Source organism: Corvus hawaiiensis, chromosome 8, assembly GCF_020740725.1.
Source record: "Corvus hawaiiensis isolate bCorHaw1 chromosome 8, bCorHaw1.pri.cur, whole genome shotgun sequence".
Lineage (NCBI taxonomy): Eukaryota > Metazoa > Chordata > Aves > Passeriformes > Corvidae > Corvus > Corvus hawaiiensis.
The window spans coordinates 6,570,127-6,584,381 of NC_063220.1; the positions used below are offsets into that span (position 1 = coordinate 6,570,127).

The 14,255-nt window shown below is 36.1% G+C and overlaps 1 protein-coding gene across 1 annotated transcript in view; it reads left to right on the forward strand.

Annotated features, from left to right (window-relative positions):
• The window catches only part of RAB11FIP2 (RAB11 family interacting protein 2), a 32,276-nt gene extending 21,439 nt beyond the window's left edge, over positions 1–10,837 (forward strand). The window contains exons 4-5 of the mRNA XM_048310801.1: positions 2,575–2,620; positions 6,215–10,837. Coding sequence (XP_048166758.1) covers positions 2,575–2,620; positions 6,215–6,442 — 274 coding nt within the window. The 3' untranslated portion in view covers positions 6,443–10,837. The remainder of the gene's footprint in view (positions 1–2,574; positions 2,621–6,214) is intronic.
• Positions 10,838–14,255: the final 3,418 nt, after the last annotated feature.

Genomic DNA, 14,255 nt, shown 5'->3' on the forward strand with positions numbered 1-14,255 from the left:
AACAATGTTATTTTTTACAATTGCTTAGATCAATGATTTCAGAATGCTTTTAGGAAGTCGAGAGAATGGCTGCTGGAATGATGCTTGTCAGTGTGGGCTGCAGTCCTAGAGGCCTGTTTTCTATAATTATTGCCAGTAATCAAGTGAGATGGTAACTTTAGAGGTGTATTATTGTGATGAAATTTAAATTAAAAAATAAACGCTCTCGTGAATTTCAATACACCAAAGAGACAACTCCACCAACTGTATGCATTCATAACTTTACAGGATTTTCTTTTGAGGCGTTACCTGGTCCTCAGACATTGAAATAGGCGTGCAGTGGTGGGAGTCTGCATCTGCTCACACTCACCTCGGGCTGGGAGCACTGGCAGGAAACCCTGCGGAGCTCAGCAAGGCCGACAAGCTACCACCTTACTTAGCAGACACTTTGATTTAGAAAAATGTTTTTATATGCAATCTCAGCACCTGTTTCTTCCTTGAGAAGCAGTATATTTTCTACATATCTCCTTAAAATATGAGTCTTCATGGAGTTTGGATTTTTATTGGGGAATATTTTAATAGCTTTTCATTTTTTTTGCAAGCGTATTCAAATTTCTTCTTGCAAAATACACAGATGTTCTCTTTTGTAATTGTAGTTATGATGTCCACAATTTTACAGAAACGATTGCAGGTTTTTTACTGCTTAAAAAAACCCTGAACAACTAGTCCATATTGCCAGTGATTTATACTTCTAATTTTGAAATGCAGCTTCTCGTAGTCAGAACTGCTGCTTTCATTTTAAGCTGCCGCTATGAAAAAGAGTCCCAGAACTTATTTCACAGAAACTATAAAGTCATTCAGGGCAGTGAAAGATCCTGCTTTTTTAACCTTTCAGAAAGTTGCCCAGTTGAGCAGTCAGGCCGTATTATTCTATATCTTGTCTAACATGAGGAAACAGTCCCAAAAGAAAGATATCCCAAATTAACGCCACACTTCGTTAAATAGAGACATTCTTGGTTTTCACCAAGCTAATTCGATCCAGTTCAGTTAACTCATTTTTTTTGTACTCGGATCACGGAAGGCAGCCATGAATGGAGCGAGTTCATCATGTGTTTGACACATCAGTGTGAGGTTGAAAGGAGGCTGCGAGGGAGGAATCCTGCCTTTGGCTTGGCGGACAATACCCGATGAAAGAGGCCCCTCATTCAAAAGTGGTCTCCAGCAAAGAAGGCAGACTGCTGGGGATCACTGTTACAAACAGGTAGAATGGGAATTAGCCAAACTTGATTCCTCAGACACCTCTGGATTTCTAGTTGTGACTGTTCCTGTAATCCAGTCTCTGTCTAATACCCTCAGCCCACAGATGGTTTACAGGACTTCTGTGTGAGCACAGGTTTGCCTGCTTTGGAAATTAAACATCATGTACAGAATAAAAAAAAAAAAAAAGTAAAAAATAAACTTTAATATGAAAAAAAGAGTCTTTACAGAAAAATATCATCATTTGTATTTTATATATTGTACATATTTTAAGTTCATAAATTTTTTCCCTTCCACTTTTACACCATGAAATACATGACTTATAAATTCAGATAACAGAGTGGTAAACAGTCACAAAATACTTTCCCTGCTTTAAAAAATCTTAAAAAAAAAAAAAAAAAAGTGTAGATATATTTTTGTAGCTCTCAGTCAAACATCACCCTCAAAGCCAGTACATGCAGTCTAACAAAACAGTAGATTCTGTGATGTGGAAGAATGTGTCTGCCGTGGTGCTACCAAGTAAATAATATTTGTGAGCCATATCTGAACTCTGAACACATTTTCAGAGAATGTTTTCTCTCCAAACTTGCTGTAGCAAGTACCTAAGAACACAGCAACACTGATTTTTGAAGATACTTGCTAATAATTACACCAAGCTGAGAGAGCAGTGGGCCGTTTCTCAAGCCTGACATTTAGACAGTGGCTGTTTTTATCAGTATCAACAACATCATCAAAGAGCTGTGCTGTTTGGATATGCACAATAATCACCAGGTTTATTAAATAATAGATTATTTATTCAATTTTAAGTACAAAATAAATGTAGCTGACAGAAGATGGCTTTTTAGTCCTGACTTAAGCTGGTGATCTCACTGGAATTTCTACAGGAAATTTGTCCTTTAGGAGCTGCCATGAAAGCTGGGAATACCTGTTAGTCTGTAGGGTTTGGTTGTTGGTTTTTATCAATCTCATCCCAGGGACTGGTTTCTAGGATATTTCATTTAAAGTAGCACTTCATGCTTAGAAGCTCAAGCTAAGTCTAGAGATAAGAGGAGAAATAAGGAAGCCCAATCCATAATAGCCTTTCTTGCATTTCTTAATTAGTTATTCAAATTTTATGACAAAAAGAATATGAAAAATACAAAGAATTATGAACAAAATATATTAAAATTTCCTTTAATTTCTAATATTTTCTTTTCCTAAGTTTAACAAATCAAGAAAATAAATCATCTTAAATACTTTGTAGCTGCATGCCTAATTCAGTACTGTCTTCTAGTAGATGTTTTGGTCAAATAAGTGTACACTGCTAATACTTGTTTGTCTGGTTTTTTTCTCCTACAGTTTTAATGTGAATCCTTCTGGCATTGAGGATCTCAGGAAAAAAACGGTGAGTTATGAAATGTTATGGAAAGCCATCAGTAAATGCCAACTAATTGGTATTTGTGTAAGCTTATAAGCTTTTGTTCTTTTTTTAACCTCTTATATGGAAATGTTGGGGGTTTTTTTGACATATCCAGAAAACCTAAATAGAAAAGCACAGGCTTAATGTATATTTGGAAATAAAGAAGAGTTTTGCACTCAGTATGGAGTTTACCTGTGGTATGATGAAGAAGGAATTTAGTTCTTTGCACAAAAAGTAAGAAAACCCAAAAACCTGGAATTTTGGGGGTGGTTTAGATGATTCTAGAGACATAATGGTCAGGTGAGGAACTCTGCACTAGGCAGTGATGTATTAATTGACCAAACAGGAGTCATTACTATAATCAGAGACTTGAGGACAGTCTTTAGAAAGCAGATCAAAATTGAAATTATGATCTCATATATGATAGGATTAATAATACACGTAATAAATGAACAGCTGAAAACACTAAAAAATAGAAATACTAGAAGGTAATATTCCAAACGCTCTTGTTTCTAAAAGCACTGAGAATAAATTGTGTACTAAGAAAAGGCAAAAACTAATCCACAGATTGCCTAGGCAGTGTCTTTGTTTGAAGGAAAATGTGGTCTTACTAGAATTTTTTCTGTGAATAGATGACATCTTTAAAAGTGGGTTTGTTTTCAATCTCTAAAATATATAGAAAACAAGTTTCACAAGCAAATATGACTTTGTACTGTTTGTTTTCTGCTGGTTTATGTAAATGACTTGTAATAACATTTGATGTTATTGTAAATGCCCAAGTTTTTATAATGTAAGTAGCTGGTGAGAGATGTCAGAGTATTTGAAGGCTGCCTTTGATCAGATAGTAAACTGAATTCTACCAGGCAGTTACTTAATCTCTGACAAAAAGAGACATCAAAAAATTGATTTAACTTAGCAGCCATTGTTTGTAAAGTAACCATAATTACAGTTTCTATGTGCTTGCAAATGTACTACTGCAAATCATGTAATTTATTGCTGGTAAAAGCATCGGTTTAATTCTTTTAAGAAATAAGATGTGAATTGTTTTATTTAAAGGATTTAAAGGTGATAAAAGAAATCCTTGATAATTTTTCTTTTGGAATACCAGCTACCCTAAATGTCAGTTGTAGGATTATGATGTGGTGCTCATTTAATGCAAAATACAAATTAGGTGGGGAAGAAACTATATCTCAATCATAGTTTTGAATGAAACCATTTGAATTTTTTTTAAATATTCAGGATTGCTTTCTAAGGTGTTTGAAGTAATTTATTATTAGATTCTGTAATAATAACGCTCACCAAGTTATTATATTTCTTCCTTGTGCATATTATTTAGTAATTATGTTTGTATGTCTTCTCCTCTGATGCCAACACCTGTCTCTGAAAGCAGTGTTTAAATGGGAGCAGTAGCCAGTTGAAAGGGCAGTGTGAGCTCTTTAAGGCCTAATTAAGAACTGAAAGGAAGATGAAGTAAGTAGGACAAAAGATGTGAAAGTAGCTTAGATGATATTCCCAGAGCAGAATTCCTCATTAGAACAATGAAGAGATGATCAGGGATTGCCAGGCCTTCATTTTATCTAACGTTGTTTCCTCTGGCTGGCGGTGTGTACCCCAACAGGGTTTTGTAGCTGAGACAATCATTCTTTGCATGGCTTGTTGCTTAGAATCTTTTTTTTTCCTTAATAATTCATTATAAGATTATTGTTAGGCACTTAAATTGTGATATCTAAAGACATAGGTGTTCTTTATACATTCATATATCACCTATTGGCCCAAACTGAACTTAGAAGATCTTCTTAATTTTAACAATATTAATTTCTAAATACTAGCATACTTTAGCTAGAATTTTCTTGCATAATTAATGTGATAAGTTATTCCCCCCTACCCCGAGACGTGTATGGAGCATGTGTATGATAAAACATCTTTAAAGCATATATATTACAGACAATTTTCCAGTAAACTTGATAGCATAATTAAAGTCATTATTGCATCTTAATTCCTGTTCCTTTGCCAAATCAGAATATTAGGCAAACCCTATATTTCAGGCATGTAAGTGTTAATGATATTTTTTCCAGTGTGTACCAAAATTTGCTACCATAGAGAGAAAGTTTTACTTCCTTCTTGTAGAAGAAAATGTGCTAAACTTATGACCACAAAGTGAAGTTATTTTCTCTCCTATATTTGTTGAAAATTGATTACTAACCAATTTATAAATTTCATCAGGTTAGCCATTTTAATAAAGTGAGAGTTATTGATTACTTACAGTCCCTTGACTTGGTAAGTTTAAAATACCGAATACACGTCCATAAATGTGACATTAAATGTCACAAATGTAGAGAGAAACCCTTAAAAGCACATATTTTTGAGAGCTACTGTTAGAATATAATTGATGGAGAGGCTGATCTGTCACACTTCAGCCTATTTGCAGGGCACCATCACTTTTAATGAGGTTCATTTGAAAACTTTGGCCAGCTGCATATTTTAATGGATGGACATGTGCCAGTGTGCAAGTATGGAGCTGTAGGGAAAGAAAAGGAATGGGGCATGGAAGGGGAATGAGTATGACTGTTATGTGGTGTGCTTCTTAGCTGTGCAAACTTTATCATTTTTAATGACATGCTTCTGCTGTAAACAAAAGCTGTCTGATGTGTCCTCTTAGAAGTGCAGGATTTTTTAGGTTCCATATCTTCTAAATGTTTTCATTTCTGAATGAGATAAAGCCTCCTGCCTAACATGTCTAATAGTGCTGATACTTTTATAAACTAACACAAAAGAAGACATTCAGGTTTATATGTTTTGGATCACATGTTGCGATTTTTAAGATGACTAATTTGTCCATCTCAGCTAATACCTGCACTTACTGAATCATCAGAAATCATTACAGACACAATTTTGTTTTCCCTACTGCTTAATTCTGGGCCTCTCCTGCTATAAAGCAAGCAAGATCTTTTGTAAGTACACATTTATTTCTACCTAAAGCGCTCTGGTGCAAGTAAGAGGCAACCTTTTACCTTCACCTGAAATTTAAAATTGAAAGTTTTATTATGTGATTCAGAAGCCAAGGCCTGGAGAACTACTGGTGAGTAAAAATATGAATATGAAAGACAAATGAGGGCTGATGTCATTTAGAGCTGAGTAAATCCTTTGCTGTGATGCTCTCCAGAGGCAAAGACTCAGAGAAGTTGCAGTAGGAGTTGAGTTCTTAGGGCACTTCTCTTGTTCTTCTATAGTTAAGGTGGTTGGTTTCCCAAAGTGGACCTGCCAGCTGTTGTTGTGGTTACTGCTTGTATGATCACTGACTGTGACACACTGACTGTGTGTCCATCTCACTGAGAAGATTTTTTTCTGAGATGACAGTGTGGGAAATGTTCATCCAGCTGGGCAGCCCATCTCCAGTTGTCTGCTCCAGTGGGGATGTTGGAGAGAAAAGTGCTGCAGCAAACAGAGGTGTTGCTGAAAGAAATTGGTTTTCATGTCAAGAGATGCACATGAGAAACATGAAGAGCAATAGCCAATCAATTTTCTGGGAACACTGAACTGCTTAATAAAATCTGGTGTTTTTCTACGCTTAACCTGCAGGAAGGAAATCCTTTCGATGCCACTGCAGGATACCGAAACCTCACTTATGAGGAGGTTCTGCAGGAGCTGGTGAAACACAAAGAGCAACTCAAGAAGAAGGACACCCACATTCGGGAGCTCGAGGATTACATTGACAATCTTCTGGTACGAGTGATGGAGGAAACCCCCAGTATTCTCAGAGTGCCATATGAACCTTCTCGGAAAGCTGGCAAATTTTCCAAAAGCTGAGATAGTGGTACTTGAGTGTACTTTCTGCTGAATACATTAGTGGAAGGAGATCACATTTTAATATTTTGACTTCTCTTCATTCCTTTTCTCCTAAGAAATTCCAGGAAAACGGGGAGGAGAGACAATGGCGTGGGTTTTTTCCTTTTTGTTTTTTTAATCAAAACACTAGCAGGGCTGCCAAAAGTAGTATTCTGTTAGATTACCTAAGTAACTTTTTTTTTTTTTTTCTTTTTGAAAACACCTTTAGGTACAGAATACTTAAAATAGAGTTAATAATACATATTAAATATGTCCATGCAGTTTATATAACAGCTTAGTGTTCACCATGTGGTAGTTTCAACTGGGAAGCCTGTGCTGTTATGAATGTTTTCTTGAATGATTATTGGTATTAGGCAAATATATTGATTCTTTTCTTACAGCATGCCATCAAGACCACTGTTTTCAATCCAGTGTAGTACTCTACTAAACCTAAGTGTGGTTTGTTGCAATGGAATGTAGTTCTGCACATATTAGAGGAAAACAGGGATGCACAATCCTTGCAGCGTAAATGCTGTATTCTATACAATGTGCTTTTTATAGAACAATGTAAAAAAACCCCGTGCCATTTCTGTCATGGCACATGCTGGAACCAGTTATTTTACACTTAAATGCTGAATTTTGTGTTTAATGAGTGAACTTTGGTAGTGAGCTCATGACATAAGGTTGTTTTGAGGATCTTTTTGTATGAATTACTGCATGCCTTTTTATGTGTTAAAAGTACTTTGAACAGTGTTCACAGAGGTACAGCTGGAGAACTCAAGTATGGAATAAAGATAGGAATACTTTTGTTCAGTCGAAGTCTACTGCGATGGAAATGTAGAAGGAATGGAGAGGCTGACTTAAATAGACACGATAAATCAGTTTAAGGTTGAGTTTTACATGATATATGTGTCTTAACTTTTTAAATCTTATGACAACAAAGTCTATGCCTTTAGAAATAGGCCATGTTGCTTAAACACATATAGAGTACTTAGGCTTTTCATTAAAAATGTCCGTATTCCATGTAAATAGTTCTAAAAGTCAGTTTTCATTGAGGCAAATGAACCAAGAATGTAGTAAATATCTTCCTGATCGTTTAATAATTGTTTGTAAAATGATGTATGAAAAAGGTATCTGTTATTCAATGAATTGGAAAAATATAGTGATGAAGGTATAATGGGAAAATACTGTAGGAGAACCCTCAAAATTTTAACATGAATAGATTTTAATTTTAATTTCCTTAATAAGAGTCTTACTTGGATTTTCTGTGGCTGTGAAACAGTAAAATGTTATTTAAAAAATGTACAGAGAATATTTTAGATTTGGATTTAGGATGACTGTCTTTTCCTCTCTTTCTGCTCCTGATCTGTTGGGTTTTTTTACAGCACCATGAAATGGCTGCTGCCAAGGTGACCAAAAAGCTTGAAATTAAATTCCAGTTTTTTTCTTGTTGTTGTAAAAGATTTAAATATATTTTCATTTTAAAAACTGCAGGAATTGGTAATATCTTGAATATGTGGAAGGGTTGAAAAAGTTTTATCTGACTGCTTTTGATGTCATTAGTTTTGTAGGACAGCACGTAATTATTCTTGTTACAAAAAAAACTTCTTTGTACAAATATTCTCAGATTTCATTTACTTTTTTTTGGCTTTCCCTCCTTTATTTTCTTCTTTTATTTAGCAACTACCTCCCGTCCCCATTTAGCACTGTCCCTAAAATGTGTGCTGCCAGAGTTCCCAACCCACCAGTGAGATCCCTGGGTGTAGATCCCTGTGCCTGGACGGATCCTGAGAGATCCCAGCCCTGCCCAGTTGTAGAGCTCTGCATTTGTATTTTGTAGTGCAGAAATCCATCCCACACCAGGCAGTCTCTCTTTTGTCAAATGTATCAAGTTGTATCAAGTTTGGTACCTCAGAAACCACATGAATGTTCTTTTGACCCACTTAAAATCTCAATGACTGTAAATTTGTTGTAATGTATTCAAAGTGCCAAAGGTTATATACCAGGTTATGGTACGTTTGCTGTTGGAAGTTGGGTTTTGCACTCAATTAGATTTTAATTTTCTAATTCCGCCAAGATGTATTTCGGTTACTCAGTATTTCCATAGAAGTTCTTAAACATTTTCAAATGTTTGGCCAAAGCCAGCGGTTTTCTCATGTTGTTAATGGGGAAATGTTCTGCAATTGTTTTGAATTCCACACTCATTTTCAGCTAACTGGTATGAGACCTTCTCTAGTATCCACAGTGCTTAAATCATACACACCAGTGAGGATTAACCACTGCACTAACCAGAGAATGTGCTCCAATGACTTCTCACATGCAAGCCAACTTTTAATTATTAAAATGAAACTCTACTATATTTAGCACCTCTGAAATCACTTCTTTTAGAATGTAAATGTAGAATAGCAAACTGCATAATTGACTAAAAGCAGATCATTTGACATATTTGCATACCGAGAACGATAAGCAGATTAAAGGTAGCGAAAAGATCAATTTTTGTGCATTAGTGAAGAAATTTAGTGAAGCTTTGAATGTGCTATCTAGTCTTTATCTGATCTTTAAGTGAATAAAAGCACCTATTGTTTCTAACAGTTTGTCAAGAAAGAGGGAAGAACAACAAATGCAATTTAAGAAGAGGTAATGTTGCTGAGAGAGGCAGAATGGGACATTAACAACTATGAAAATATTTTTATAGGGTTTATAGGTAAAGATACAAGCTGCTTTTGGAGCAATTTGTGAAAGATTACATACACATCATTTTCTAATCAGAAAGAAAATTTTAGCATTTCCTATATTCTGAGATTATTTTTAAAAAGCATCTTCACCACAAGTATTTTTTGAACCATGCAGCTTTCAGATGAAAACTTTTCATACAGAGTAATTTGTATGTTGAAAACAAAGGAAGTTCTGTTTTTCCCGTAGGATAAAATTCTAGACTTTCTTGCAGATCATTTTAAACCCATAAAATCTTGCCACTTGTGGTCAGTCTTTCCTGCCTTTTAAAATATACAGATGAAAATTTTGAGCATCTCCATACTATTTGGATATTTTCTCTCATAAATTAGCATAAGAGTTCATCCATGCATGCACTATACTTTGAAATTATCCTTTGAAACAGCTCTGCTCATAGCCGTGTATTCTGCTTACTTAAAGGACAAATATGAAGGCCATACTTTAATGTAAGTTGTAAGTCAGAAATAGAAACTTTCTGCCATTCAAGAAGGATATTTAATATTTATATATGTTACCTCTTGCTGCTGTATTTTACGTTTAGCTTGGTTTTCCACCTCCTAATGAATGTAGCATTCTGCCTAGATTATACATAACTACATTTATTGCTGTTGGCTCTGTGTCAAGAACTATTTGTAATTTTCCAGCTGTGGAAATGTTGCCTTGTATTTAGAAAGGTTTCGTGATTTGGGGACCTGATGAAAATCATGCTCATTAGATACTAGCCTGCATTTCTTTCTGTACAGGATGCCCTTTCTTAGATGCATCTTAAAACAAACAGAACTGCTGTCTTAATGTGTTTACTGCTGCACTGGGGGTTTATTTACACTTCCAGCTTTAAAGAAAGATTATTGTCCTACATCAAGTATGTAAAGTGAGCTCATGCTTTTCTGCTCTTTATGTACCATTGCTGTTGTAGTTACGATAGAGGCGTTAGCTGGGCTTTCACAGTGGTGAATTTAGAGCATGTTGACTAACTTCCCCTTCTTTGAAGTACTTGCTGAAGGATTATAGCACTGCTGTGTTCATGATGCTAGATTTAAGGGTCTGTCAGCACTTTTCATATGAAACCCTATTTTCAGGGATTTCTAACTTAAAAGTTTCGATACAGTCACTGGAAGTATTTAATATGCAATAGGTAGCACTTTAATCTGTTTATGAAGGGGTTTGAGATTTGTTTCTGTTGAAAAGGTCACAGTTTCCTAAAGCATGGTGGGCATTTGCTTTATCTTTTATAATTTCTACATTGAAGAAGCCACTGTATGTTACAAGTGGCCGAGCCATTCCTATTCATCTTAGAAGCTTCCAGATGTCTTGTATTACAATGTATTATAAAAAGCTGAAGATCCAGGTTATATAGGAAGTCTGTAAAAGATATGAACATTACTTATAACTTAAGGGTTTTATTTTGTCTCGTGCAATCAATGGTAGTTTGTCTACATTTAAATTATGGTACAGAATCATAACTATATGCACTTGTGAGAACTATAAACTTAGAATGCATGAAAAACTTTATTTTTGTTCCATTATTGCAACTTCAGATCTTTTAATTTGATTAAAATGTTATCTTAATATTTTCATTTCTGTTCATTAAATAAATATTGCATGTCTAACACTAATAAAGCACCACAATGCACTACCGCAGTATTTCTTGATTTGTGACATTAATTGGTGTTATGCAAAGCATGTGACTCCTAAACTCCACGGTGTTGAGGCTCTCAGACCACAGAGGGGGGCATTTCCTTAGGGACAGCTCTAAATGAATATCCCAGATGTTTGCAGGGTAGCCATTAGGGGAAATCTCTTCGGTAGTGTCCAAAGCTTAGAATTAGTGAAAAAAAATGGCATATTCCTAAATGTACTAATCTGTATGTCCTTTTTAGTATGGTATCTGTGATCCCTTTAAATGCACTATTCCTCTGATGCCATGGCTGTCTAAATATTACCAGGAGACCTTTGGCACTGCAGGCCAGAACAGCATTTAGCATGAGAACAAACACTGTGCAAATTTTGATACGGAAAACATGTGACATATTTCTCTTAATACTTGACAGAACAAAAACCCATCCAGAATGACAGAAAACTGGAGCATCCTCCCCCATCACCCAGAAGTATTTTTTTCAATGCTCCCACAAGTTTTTCTCCTCTCCCATGAAGCAGCAAAACAGCAAAGTCTGTCCCCTGACAACAGCAGGTTTTCTGGATGGTAAAGGAGGCATGGAAAACAGTCCAGGCTTGGGAGAAGAACTCTGAATATTTCACCCAGTTTCTTGGAGCCTTGAATTCCACAGGGATTCCCTTGCAGTCAACTTGCTCTGTGAACAGGTCCTTTGTCAATACGTCTATGGGCTTAGAAAGCTCAGAAAGGGTTCTTCTCTTAGAGGTGTCCATGCAGTGTGGTGGTGATGGGAAATCACAGCCAGTTATGAGCTGTCCATGGACTTCCACATGTGTTTCTATGCAGATTCCATCAGCTGTGTCACCCCATGGCTCACAGATTTTGTAACTGTCCCGGTGTGTGAGAGGTGAGGAATGAGGGCAGGAGGAAGGCAGGTTTCAGAAAGCACCACACTGCCTATTGAATACCATCTGTAATTCACATCTGGTAACTAATCTCAGTTCCTGTGCCCGTTTGAAAAGGGAGCCACACCATTTCCCACCCTCAGAGGAATAATGTTTGTTAGCTGATACCAGCTGCAGTCCTACTGACAATATGAGAGCCCAGCTTGATTAAACAGCTTCCAGTTTCACCAGCATGAAGTTGTCTTTGGAGTTTTCATTAGTAGCCACCTCAAGCCCCTAGTAAAGGTTTTCAAGGATATTTTAAATATAGTTTAGCAGTTAAAAGAACTATTGGAATTAGATGTAAACTAAAAGTATCATTAAGGACAGTTCTCTCTCCAGTTGCACTTATTAAAGTTACTTTTTATGGAACCATAGAGAGTAAAGATCAGGATTTCATTTCCCTATTTTAATTTGTTTTTATGGGAGTATTGTGCAAGTTCTGGCTGCAGCTCACTTGGGATACGTTACCCTTTTGTGTAACATTGGGCATGCTGGTAAAGTTAAATGATGATAAATCCCATCTCTTTTTCTGGATTAATGAATTAAAATTTGGATTATTTTTTTGGATTGTTTTGTGATAGTCCATTTTAGGAGAGATAGGAATAAGTCTGTCTGCTAAAGGAAGCTGTTTTCTCTGTATTGGTTATTGAGTTATTATGCGAGAAGGCTACCACACTGAGTGCAGCCCAACCTGGAAACTGTGTGGCATTGATTGTGTAATATTTAAACAAATACCAATATATTCAGTGCTGGAAACCAGTGGCTATTACATGGGGATTATTGCAATGTATTTATAATGTGTTTTTACAGCATTTAGTAATGTAGATCAGTCTCTGATAAATGGATGATGATTTAGGACAGAAAAGTACCCTCCGTGGCTAAACACTGACATGTTTATACTTTAAAAGTAAGCAGCTTAAAAAGGTTTTAGGGCCATGCAACGTTTAAATGAAGCTGAATACTAAAAAGGGGAGAAACTTTGCGGGATGTTTTTTGTTTGTTTCAGCCTAAACAGTGTCTGCTGTGTGACATGCAGGGAATGAATAGAAGCAACACTGGGGAGATTCCAATGTTAGGATCAAAAAAACCCCAACAACAATAAAAAGTTAGTAGGACTAGGAGTCTGATTTTAAGGGATCTATTTGCCCAGTGTGTGCCAGGTTCTGTTTGTAATGGGAAGAGGTAACACAGCATCCCTTACTAACAAGATTGGTGGCAGGGTGAAAGCCCCCTAAAAGTGGGAGTTTAACAGGGAGATGATTTCCCAAAGTTTTAGCTGTGGGACAGGTGTTGGGCAGAAGCAGAGCTGTCACTTCTGCTTTTTCAGCCCTGCTGACAGTGGTATTAAATTCAGGGATTTTCAGAATTCAGGAAAAACCACCTTCCTAGGAAAGTTAGGAAGTGTCTGAGGAAATTTGGGGTGTGCAGCACATGGCTGGCCAGGTTGCCTTTGCTGTTACTTGAAGTGGGTGTCTGGCTCAGCGTCTTGTGGAGTGGCCAAAATGTGTCGTATCACCTCCTCTAAATCATTCATCTGGGGCCTTCCGAGGTGCTGAATGTCTCCTTCTCCGATAACTTGCTGCTCACATTATGAATTCCTTGAAAATTGACTCCCTGGGACATCTTTACATGAGACATCAAGGGTCTCCATTTAAATTTAATGAATACTGTGTAATTTGCCAAGGACTTCTACAATGCATTAGGAAAATCTGCCTCTTTGAGACCAGAGCTTTGCCAAAATAATGGCAGCTTAATTGCATCCTTTAAAAGCAACTGCTGACTCTCCAGCTATGGGTATTTTCCATTTCCTAATAAAATGTTTTCCCATTAAAGCAGCTTATTTCATTAACTTATAATTCATAGCTTAAATATGCTTATATTTTGTTAATTGTAGATTACTTAGTGCTTATTTTTAAGAAACACTGAAGCACAAAATACAAAATGTCAGGGTTTTTTTTAAAAGAAAAGTCTTGCCTTGTGCATAGCAATTGCATTTGGATAAGCAATTTAAATATGCTATTTTTAAGGAGTTTTTACATGCTATTTTAAACTAAATAATTAAACTTCTGTAACAAGAAACAATTTGAAGTGTTCATGCAATTTATAGTTTTAATTCCTTTATAGATATGTGCTCCAATATTTTATAGTTATGATTCAAAAGCTACCACAGTTACATATTTTAAATTGTAAGGATATATTGTGAGACTTCAAATTATTCTTTTCCAAAGTACACAAAGCCAAAGTATCTGATAGACTCTTTTGTGTTTTGTAAAAGTTAAAAGTGAGCTCTGGGAGAAGTAAGGTTTTCCTAAAAATTTGTATAAGCCTTTGTGTTGAGCTGCAGTGCAGCTCGATTTGGGTATGTAGCTTCAGGCACTCCTTTATCCAACAGGATAACATCGAATTTGCTTTATTTCTTTATAATTCAAGGACAACAGAGTAGGAATCAGTTTGCAGCAGATGCTGGGTACTACTTGTGAGGACCAAGTTACAAAAGTGG